This window comes from Trachinotus anak, unplaced genomic scaffold (genome assembly GCF_046630095.1).
Source record: "Trachinotus anak isolate AG129_WGS33_773 ecotype Australia unplaced genomic scaffold, CSIRO_AGI_Tana_v1 ptg000033l, whole genome shotgun sequence".
In the NCBI taxonomy this organism is placed as follows: Eukaryota; Metazoa; Chordata; class Actinopteri; order Carangiformes; family Carangidae; genus Trachinotus; species Trachinotus anak.
The window spans coordinates 522,130-533,874 of NW_027273884.1; the positions used below are offsets into that span (position 1 = coordinate 522,130).

General features: G+C 41.4%; 1 protein-coding gene across 2 annotated transcripts in view; it reads right to left on the reverse strand.

Moving 5' to 3' along the window:
• Nucleotides 1–6,190, reverse strand: part of fndc5a (fibronectin type III domain containing 5a) — a 33,104-nt gene extending 26,914 nt beyond the window's left edge. The window contains exon 1 of one of the 2 annotated variants that reach the window (XR_011686916.1): nucleotides 5,340–6,156. Coding sequence is in view for 1 of the 2 variants with exons in the window: in XM_071471339.1 (XP_071327440.1) it covers nucleotides 5,340–5,397 (58 nt within the window). In the remaining variant the exon portion in view is untranslated. Of the gene's footprint in view, nucleotides 1–5,339 lie in introns of both variants that reach the window. The other variant, XM_071471339.1, reaches the window with a different exon arrangement.
• Nucleotides 6,191–11,745: the final 5,555 nt, after the last annotated feature.

The window sequence follows — 11,745 nt, forward strand, 5'->3', positions numbered from 1 at the left end:
TTCTATGATTTCTACAGTATCATACAGTAGCCCTAATGTTTTGTCAGTCATTTATGAGTCTTGTTATAGACATGAAGGTCAGGTTGGGTGTTGAAAGTTATTCAAATATCTATTTGTGAACATTTCACTGTAATGTTTACGCAGCACTCTGGGTCTGCTGGAGCTGGTTTGTAAATTCAGGCTTAGCCTCCTTCAGATGTAAAGGTTCAAAGCTTTTTAAAACAAGGTGCACCACACAAACGGATTCTTATTTAGAGATGAGTTGTTACTAAATATTTACACCCAATAAGTGCCGGGTGTGACTGTTACAGCTACTGAACCATCTGACAAAGCTAATGTTAGCTTGCTAATAAATACAGTCTATGTATCTGCCGTGAAACATGACAAATGATGCTTCATAATGATGTAAACCTTAAAGACTTTAAATTACATTTCATTTCACAGAATACCTCACCACCACGAATGCTAAAAATGCTGGACTAAATGATTAAATAACGTCAGCAAGGTTAGCATAATTGGATACTTCCCTCTCATTATAGACTGTATGAATAACTACTTACTCTGAACCACATCTGTCTGTGTGTACATAAGCAAATGAATAAATAAATACCAACGTATACACAAGATATATCTGTTGAAGCTCTAAAACTGTAATTCTTTTAGTTGTGCTAGCTTGTAATGCTGCAGTAACTTCCTGTTTACATACATACAGCATTACAGATGTTCCTTTGCAATAGATTTACATATTACTCAAGTCTTTACCAGCTAAGGCACGTATTAAGTTGTAATGGTGCAACCTGGTTTAGTAAACCACTAGTCTGAAGCTAGCTAGTATAAGACCTTAAGAAGGTTACTTAGTTAATTGATTTATGAATAATCCTGCTTAATGTTGATGAGTGATTCTTTAGTAAAGTAGTGACAAAGACCTTGCATCACTAGTTTTGCTTATTAATTAGACCTCAAAGCTTTGATTAATTATCAAACAGCACTGTAAAATCAGCAAATTCAGTCAGTGACTGTCACAAAACATACTGTCGTTCTAGTTCTGGCACTGTTACATGCGCCTGCATCATAATGAGGTATTTCCCTGTCAACGCCCCAAATCCGATGCAACATATTTGTAAGAAGAAAACGCGGTGACTACATGGTGTCTACTGTAATTAGCTCATGGAAAAAGTCCAGTAGTCTGCTTTTAAAAAACTTGCAAACAGCAAACAAGATTACCAACAGCTAATAATTACAAACAGCTAATTGTGCTCACACAATTCACTAGAGGGAAACTAATGAACTGATAATCACATGCACACACAGAGTTCTGTATCCCCTGCGACATGCACACACACACGCACGCACAGCTCCCATCCTTTCCATGCCCATGTTAAAGAGGGAACAGTGATGATTCAGCCCTCCAATCAGGAGCCTGCCCCAAATACCCTGCAGGTCACCACATTTGAATAAAATCAAATTTAAATGAATAATGCAGCGTGATGTGACTACCAGACAATCAGTAAAGCATAAAGACGTGTTTGCAATGTGTGCTTACCGTATGCATGTGTGTGTGTGTGTATGTAAGAGACAAACAGCAAAAACTGTTATGAAACCCTGTGATTTAGTTGTTTTTTTTTTGCATTTCTCTGACTGATTGGATGTCTGCTCAGAAATATTCACAGTGTAAGTCTGTTTCTTGTGCGATGATAATTTGGTGAGAGAGAGGAGAAGATGGATAGCTTTTACAAACTCTGGCTTCCACAGCTGAGGCCTATAACTCCTCTCTATGGATGCTAGATGGCTTAGCACCTGACACATAATATACTGTTCTCACACAGAATTTATCACCTGGCTGGTGGCTGCCAAAGTTTTCTGAGATTCAAAGAAATAACCTCTGCGCTCTTGAAAGACTTTGCTTTCTTTACTCATTATTACAAACACACAAAGCGAACAGCCTTGAACCTTCCCACCACCTTGCATCACTGTTCAGTTTGTTGATTGATTCATTGATTTCTTTTCTTTCTTTCTCCAAACTCAGAACTGTTAGGGACCGGGGGAAAATTGCCTGCCAGGATTTATGGCCTCATTTAGATGAATGTGTTAGAGAGTCGATTTACATTTTAAATGGAAACATTACCTTTCCTTTCCCGGTATCAACCAACTGTTTATGAGTCACTATAAACACAGACACAGTAAAGACGTCACCCCGCTATAAATTTTATGGTGCCGTGGCGCGCACCCACTCACTCCTGCCAGTCCACCTCTCCTCCTCAAAATCGATTTGGCCTGGTTTCCCAGTGCAGGTGTCTGAGTCTTAAAATAAACTGGGAGACAAAAAGTTGAATCAAGTTGAACTGTGAAAATAATTCAGTTACACTTCAGTTTCTTTGGTCGCATCTTCCAAACATTTGGACTCTTGAGATTGAAAATATAGTCTTGACTTCGAAAACAGCCATTGACAAAACGGTCTCACTTAAGGGTCCATTTGTCGGTGTTCTGGAGCTTTTCATCGTTTCACATGATCTTCATTAGTGGATAAAGTTTGCTCAGTTGTCATGGAAGAGTAGGTGTTTTAATTGTAGTTTTTTTTTTCTGTGTACTTTTTGGGGCATTTTGTGCCTTGGATATAACCTTTATTTAATCAGGTAGTCTCACTGAGGCCAAGTCTGTTTCCCAGGAGACAGAAGAAAAAATACATATTCAGACATGACGAAAGCACAGACAGCTTCACTGACCTAAATCACTAAATTGATTCAGACTAGATTCAGTTTTAAAATCCTCTGTACTTCAGTCCATTTATAAGGTGAAAATGACTAGAAGACAGTCTTCTCAACTTTAGCATTTACCTAAGGGGTAACTAGATTTTAACAGTCCTGAGATCTGCTTTGGTGACCAGTGCTTTTAAATTAGAGAAGACTGAGAAAATACTTGAGCCCCTTTTGAGAACTTTATGCAGTTTTTTTCCAGTGGACAAAACTGGAACAAAAAAATGGATTTGCAGCCTTAAATAATGCAAATGGACCAAAGTCTCTGCACTAAAGTTTTTTCATCCGTACGATCATCATTGGATTTTGTTAGTTGCAATAGTTTTCAAATCTGTTGGATAATGAATCCAAGGCTGGGAGCTGCGACAGTTCAGAAAAGCCCTTTTCATCTGGATTTATCGTAACTTAACATACAACAGTCTGCAGAGCAGTGTTTTGCTGCCCTCTCTGCTTGAAAACTTGAAACTTGAACACCCAGCATCACCGCTGGGTGTAGTTGGGTGTGGTCAGGTGTGTGCTGCTGTTGCAACCACATGCAACGGTGGCGGCACAGCGTCCTGGAGTACTGCATTGTTACATCACTGCAGCGAGGTGAGAAGTCAAACCACTGGAGGTAAACAACTGGGGACAAGATTTTCAAGGGCTGTGAAGTTACTCTTTAAAAGCTGAGGTTCAGTGTTTCTGATGAATATCCTGTGATATGAGTTAAAGCTCCAGGACAGCGACTAAATGAACCCTAAAGTGAGGGCTGTTTGTTTCCACTGTGAACTCATAACCAAAAACAGTCACAACATGATGAAAGCTATTTCTTTATTCTTTATTCTTTTTAGTGTTTTTAGGATTTATGCAACGACTATTATTGTAATATTGTACGTATCAGTGGTTAAAAAATAATTGCATTCATTATACCCACAATATTATCATTGGATAAGCAGCAAGTAATTCATGGTTCAAAACACACTATAATGGAGCTGTAAGCAGATATAAAGACATTTTAAGTATTTATTTGTCATTTGTCATGAACCTCCTTTAATGAATCCTCTATAACTGGTGTATAAACAGTTAATAAATGCTTTACAACGCACTGTAAGATTTGTTCATCATGATGTATCATTATAACCATGTTGTGTTATCAAGCAGTCATTGCAATCTGAGTTTGCAATTATGTTAGAGTGTGTTGTGGTGTTTTATGAACCATTCATGAATATTTAGTATACTGCTTATAATGTTTAATACAGAGAGCTGAAATAGTGGAAAACTAAAAGGTTCAGAAAACGTTTGTACACCATAAATTCTCCATACAAAAAAAAAAAAAATCTATATTCTTCTCAAGGGCTGCGTAATATAGTGGAGCTCAGCTTTAATCAAAATATAGCGATGAAAGCACTAACATCCATTATAGACACCCCACTGCCTGCTCACCAGTGGAGATGCTGTGTGCTTCAAGTGCCTGAACAACACTTTGTAATATAGTCTTTTTACAGTACGACTATAAAATTGTTTACTCCTGTAGGAGAAAGACAAAAGCACACAAGACTGTGAGAGTGTGTTTGTACATGTGTGTCTCAGTAAACTGGATAAGAGTGTGTGTGTGTGTGTGTGTGTGTGTGTGTGTGTGTGCGTGCATCACAGTGATTTATGGTCAGTAGAAAGGTTGAGAAGTGGGAGGATGTCGAGCGAACCAGAGGTGCATTTTGATGGCAGGAGTGTGTCAGGAGTGAAGTGCGGCACTCCATCGCAGTGAGCGGTCAAAGAGTGTGTGTGTGTGTGTGTGTGTGTCTGTGTAGTTTGGGCTCTAAAAGACATGTTTTATAGATGCACACGCAGACAGTACAGTACATGTCAGACACCAGCACTCACACTGACAGGCACAGCACGCATCAGTGGTGTTTCCATGGATCTGTGTGAGAGGACCACTGTCACTCCTCAGCAATCCGATCATGTGTTTCTAGTGGCCACTGCCAGTTCAGTACAGGCAGATTTTGGACTCTATGGATGAAAATATCTAGTGATGATCCGTATTCAACAAATGTTCGTACAATTCTGACACTGATGGACAGTGTTAATACACAGCTCAGGTCAACACTGAGTGTCTTTGTGCAGCAGCTTATATTAAATGAGATTCAAAGGTCAGCTTGGCTCACGTCAAACACACACACACACACACACACACACACACACACACACACACACACTGACACAATGACAATAACATAGTTTGTTATAGGTCAATTTAGCCCCACTAATCTTAATCAATGCACATCACAAACTGTCTCTTGTGACTGATTCTGTGCAGGTTTCTTTTTCATCAGATGACAACACGGAAATGCCTCCAGTAGCCTGCAAACACAGTAAGCCTTTCCACAAACACCACAGTCTACGCAACGTCTCACAACAATACCGGTTCAAAACCTAAAGCCTCTACAGCACAGCTCCGTGAAAAGCCGGCGCTATTTCCCCCACATGCCGCTGCAATCCCCCGCACTTCGTCTAATCAGGCAATAAAATGCCCCTCTGTGAGGGCTGAGGAGACAGGCTGCCAGCCGTGGACACATCCCCTCTCACTGCACATAAACATAAACTTACCGGCTGCGACTCGAGAGGCGCCGACACAGCTGAGGACGAGCAGCAAAAATCTCTCCATCTTTCCGACGCTCGGACGACGTGCGGTCCCATCTACTCTGGCCGGAGGAGCTGGGCTGTGTTGCTCGGCATTCGCCTCAGTTCATGCGTATAGTCTCGACTGGAAAAGGGTCAGCGACGGTCTCACCGACACCTCCGCTCATGCAACAGCCTCGACTGTGCCCGAGCGACCGGCGACCGGCGACCGGCCGCGGAGCATCAGTACTGACTGGTGTCGAGCCTGGTGCTGTGGATATGCGTCGTCGGTCCTCCAACTGTGCTCCAAAACCCTCCCCGACCTGCTGCTGCTGCTGCTGCTGCTGGAGGTGGTGCTGCTGCTGGAGGTGGTGCTGCTGCTGGAGGTGGTGCTCAGCACCGCTCGGCTGCTGCAGACAGAGTGAAACGTGCTGGCTGTGTATATGAGCGCCTGTCCCTGCTGCCACACTGACTCCTGAAGGCGTTACAGTGAGAGAGGGAGTCAACCCCACCTGGCTGAATAACTGGTAAAATATGTCATTAAATGTGAAATAAATAAATTTAAAAAATGTAAATTGAAACTTTGAGGATTTCCTGCATCCCACTGTTTCTATAGTTCAATAGTTACTGGCCTACTTTTAGACAAGAGGCAGCCTTTGCCCGATTTGCTGTATCCTCTCTCCATCCCACACATTTCACAGAGCAAGCGCCCAGGCCATCCAGCACCAGAGCCAGCCAGCAGCCCAGCGGCGAGGGACAGAGCATCTGATCAAGTGCAAACTTGTCACCCAGAGCCCTCTCCTTCCCCTGCGCCATCCTCCTGCTTTACTTGCCCACTCGGTGAGCCAGCGCGCTGAATTACTGCTGCCCACACATCGATTAAATATGCATACACTGGCCCACGCAAACAGTCGCCTGTGCAAAGACAAACTCTCCGTGGTGCTGCTTTGAACTTGCTTTTTTTTTTTCCCACTTCAAAAACAAACACGTGTCTCTTGACCCTCCTGCTTCTCCAGCAGCAGCGAGAGCGCACCATGAAGCGCGTAGAGAAGTGGATAAAGTCTGAATACAGTACCTGACGGGTTCCCTGCGGCGCGCTGTGGACGTGGAGCTTCCCGGGGTGTGCATGTGTTGTTGTGTGAGTGTGAGTGTGTGGGAGTGTCAGTCCCGAGAAAGGAGACCAGCACAGTCCCCTAGCTGTGTCCCCATGAAATGTTTTCCTCACCCCGCTGTGCACCTCGATTCATAGCCTGCTGCCTCTGACGTGCTTCAGAGGACCGCTGTTGGTGGTGGGGTTATTGTGCTGTTTGTTTGCATGCTTCACTCTCCCGTGGGCTACTGCTCTCTCCCTCCACTTCTCTGTGCGTAAGTGTGAGTGTGGGAGAGGGAGAGTGCGGGAGTTCGTGGGGACACAGGGGGAGGCAAACACCAAACACCTCCGTCAGGATGTATCCTTGAGCAGCGGCGAATCACATCCTTTACACGAGTTCAGGTGACCAATACCACACTTGCTTTACACTTAAAAGTCCTCAGTTAAAGATGTTACTTAAGTAAAAACATTATCAATATCATTAACAACATGTAGTTGTAGAATCAAAAGTAAAAGTACTGAACGCAGGAAGTGGTCCTTGTTAGAGTTTTACTGTTATTTATAATAGTTAATTATAATAAATGTAAATGTTATTGTAACAAAAAAGAACAATATTTTAGATATGACATGACTGGACATGGAAATAGGCTGTTCAAGTAAAGTACAAGTACCTTTTTTTAAATTTTTTTCCAAAAGCATAGTACTTGAAAAATGCACAGCAAAATTTTGCCCGTCACTGAAGCTTGCAGTGTTACAACCAGACTAAAATCTGACTGCAGGGAGCTTTGGAAACAAATGTAACATTTTCTGAACATATTGTAGACAGAGCACATTCTTCAGATCCATTTTTGGACCCGACCTCATCTGTGGTTCCTCTGAGCTGTGGCGTTCCTCAAGGCTCCATCCGCGGCCCTCTCTCGTTGCCACATGAGACAAATCACACATAAGCACAGCCATTGTAATGTGGATAACGTGCAAATGTATGCCCCATTAAAAAACTGTGAAAAAGGGCATCTTGCCATCTTGCCTTTCCCCAAACCTTTTCCAGATAGATGAAAACAGATCTATAATCAATCAATCAATCAATCAATCAATCAATCAATCAGAAGTTTATCTGACTTCTTGTCTACAGATGTAAAACCTGCAGCCAGAGACTTGGGAGTGAAAAACAAGTATCAAAAGTCACTAAATCATTTTTTTTTAAATAAAAAGATGAGTGTCTCCAAAATCAGGTCTTTTCCCTCTTGGCCTGTGAGTTAAAGCAAAGAGACTAGAGAAAAAAAAAAGACTATTTCACATCTTTGGTTCGTACAAAATGCAGCTGCTCAGCTTTAAACAAATACTGGAGGATCATACCACTCCTGTGTTAGCCTCTCTCGTCTGATTCACAGACAGCTATAGAAGTGCTTGTAATATTTTTTCTGATAACGATCTGTATTGTGTCTTGTAGGACCTCTGATTTAATAAGATGAGCATATTAATTTTACTAGAAAGGTTTTAAAGTAGTAAAATGTTCCCAAACCTAAAAGCTGTTTTCATGTGCATACACTCACTCTCTGGTGTGAGTCAGTGAGTGTGTGTCTGTTGGAAGAACTGGAGATTCAAAAGGTAGCCTAGTGAAAACATAGCAAAACATTTTTTTTAGTGAATCTGTAAGAAAATGGAAGCAGAAGCAGACTTTGAAAATACATCACAGTCTACATGAAGCATATAACTTCAATCTCATCTAAGCCTTCACTTCCTTCACATCTGACCACCTTGTTTTTTAACTTATGTTAACTTTTTAAAATTTTGTAACACCAGCATTTCACTAAACTGGAATAATCCTTTAAACCTGTCTTCTTAAACTCAGACCAGGCAGTTTACAGGTGATAAGGACGGCAGTTTTCTGTCCACAGCCTCAAAGACAAGATGACAACATACATTAAGTCTGTAGCTGATCTCCTGCAGCTGTAAAACAAAACTGTTAAAGCTGTATTTCTTTAATGAAGTTAATGTGATCCTGCAGAGCCCCCGAGACATTTAGGGGGACTGTGAAGTAAAATCCCATTGAAGGCTTCTTTGAGCTGCACTGTCAGTGTCATGTGGCTGTTTGCTTTGTGCCCCAGCCAGGTCCAGGCACTTTCTTCATTCTCCATTCTGACCTTGTATGAACATGAAAATCAACAGGTGCTTAGTGTATCAGTCATGAGTGATAAAGTGTGGAGAGGATGTGGTTGATTTTCAGACTGAGGAAAGGCGAGGAGGCAGAATCACACATCTGCAGTGAGACCTTTTTGTTTCTGTACAGTTTAAAAGGAACAGAAAGGAGTTTTATCTGTAGATGTTTGGGGTAGAAAATAGAACAAAAATACAGGACCTGACTCACTGTAGGACATGATATATTGACATTGAATCCTGCTTCTAACAGAGATGAACTATGTAACGTTCACAGTTTACATTCCCACTGTGAAGTGCTGTGAGAGCCTGTGAGCCCTGAGCCCTACGTCCTGTTGTGATGACTGTCACCTTTCTTCTGATGGTAGAGGACAAACACGTACATGTGACCATAACAACAGATGCAAGCAAAGAAGACAAAGCAAAAATTCTGCAAGGATCTGGATTGTTTTGCCATAATTGTGAGACTGTGTTGGTTTAAATGTAAATTAGTGACGTTATGAACATTTTAGGCTACACTGTGAATTTACCCTGTGAGCCCCCAGACAGACCAGGATGATAATCTGAGACAACTGAGATAGATATTGAGCAGTCCTCACAGTAACCCATTAAGTATGTCTTCTTCTGAGGGAATAGAAATGAGACGTGTGCCTGAACCCCAAAGGTGTCATACCCTGATTTGATAAATGCAGTCAGAAGGTGGCATGGCAATATAAACTATCACCTGATTAACTTTTAACCTACAATGAGGAATAAAACCGGGCCATGTAATTAAAGGTTAAGTTAATTAGAATGAACCTGTGTTGAAGGTTTTATTGGCTTAAAAGTAATGACCACATTTACAAACTGGTGCTAAGAATGAGGGCCCAGCAATCCACACTCAGTTCTAGAGGCTGGATTTCAAACGTGCCTATAGGAAAGACAAACTATCAAGTACACACGATTTCTTTATTAAATGTTTAATAATGTTTATTACCCCCTTCTCATTAAACCCATAATTGAGAATCCTGTCCCAAGATACCAGGCATCACATACTTACTAAACAGTTTGAAGGAGGTAAAATGGACCAGAAGAAGGTGAAGTTTATGATCATTATTTGTAAAACCGAATACAAAATACTTGTGTGTAATAACATGTGATTCATAGGTCATATAAAGGCATGGTTGAAACCATCCCTCTGTAAAACAAGAGTAGGTCAATACCTAGTATATGGCTGGACTGCCTATCGTCAAATCCTGGTTTTATAACCGTGACATCATCTGACAAAATCACCAAACACATAAATTAAAGACAATGATTGAGCTGTAATTTTAGCTATATATAGAGTAAAATTGCTCAAGGCAGAAGCAACACAATATCCGTCTTATTTTGTCTCTTGCACAGAGCACAGCCTCCGTCTGGGATCCACAACAGTTTGGCCTTTATTTACCTCTTACATGTTATTCACATCTGCCAGTCTCTTTAGCAGTTCCTGAGGACTTCTCTCTCTCCCTCCCTCTCTCCTGCTCTCTCTGCTTGGTGTGTCTTATGTTTAGTTATTCCTCTACCTCCTTTAGTAATAATGATACATGTAATGAAAGTACTTTATTTGCTGTAACATAGGTGAGGTGCAGTGTATTGGAAGTGCTCCTCCGCTTTCCTGCAGTTCCCAAGCAGCTGGGAAACTAGAGTGGCTCGGTGGACTGCCCGTAACAAGAGGTGCAGCCCTAAGCTCCTGGTTGGCCTCCATCCGCAGTCCAGTCATGTAGCAGGTTTATAGCCAGCAAACAAACGTGATTAGTGAAATATAGTGACATTAACAGATGTGCTTTAGCAACTCGTAACACAGACACTGAATGGCTACCATTTTTTCCCTAGTATTTAATTCATTCTTTGGTTAGACTACTTCCCTCTTACCGATACTGAAATTTCTGGCCTACCAAAGTGAGCACGTTGCCCAAAGTAAAAAAAAAATAAAAATCTGTTTAGGGTTCTGTCATTTTATTCATCATGAACAAGTACAGTATAAAGACCACATTTTCTCACAGTATGAGTTTACGTTATTTATATTACACAGAAGATATGTATGACTATATATTTAGCATTTGTCAAATCAGTGACACATTCATAACAGTGGACACCAGTCACCCAGTCACACATATTCTACACAGAGAACAGGAACCTGCCTCTAATGAATAAAAATAAAAATAATAAAAGAAGGACAGTGAATTGCTGACATCTGTGAGAGAAAGTCTCCAGTGACAAGATGTGGTGGGAATAGATGGTATCAGCTGGATGGCAACTGATGCATGAAGATCACACAGCATCGTCTGAGCTTTGCAAATGCAGAAGTCAGACACACACACACACCCACACACACACACACACACAAATAGAGACACTGAACCTCATCCTTTTCAGACAGTCATGATGAAATGTATGTAATTCTTGTTCTCATTTCTGTTCATTTCAGTATAACTGTAAGTTGGTAGATGCAGTTCTGGTGTGAATACAGCAACAACAACAATGAGGAAAAGGGCAAAGTGCTGTGTTTGATGTTCAGGGAGTGTGTACATGGCAGCATTTTGGATTGGGGTCAAGAGAGGTCGAGTGAGAACTGAATGCCTATATTGAAATAGAAAGCAGCTGTGTGAGTGGAGAGTTGAAGGATGGATCGGTGGAAACAAATACTCCGATGAGTGAAAGAACAGTGGTAATTGTTTCTTATTCCCACTTGACTGACTTTGTCTTTCTACAGTGGATTTCAAAGGGGTGATAAAAGTGAACATGTGAGAGTCAGTGGATCGGGCAGAGGCCTGCAAGACATCTGGTTATTCAGATGAACAAAATGGGGCATGAGGAGCTTTTATAACTTTTCTTTTCTGTAGGCAGCCTCCTCTGTGAATGAAGCAAAATGAGTCAGTGTTTTAGCTTATATTGCTCAGTATGACACAGCTGATGTTTTCTGCTGTGTTTTCCAGTTTGGGGACGATGGAACGATGAGAACTACCCGTCTCTCTGTGTATGTCAAGAAAATCATTATCATCATCAGTATCAATGATGTTATCTTTACATATAGACCTGATAAAAAGTGCTGCAGTTGCAACAAATATTAAGCATTAGCAAAAAGCAAACAAACACCTGCATACACACATGCACACCATTTCA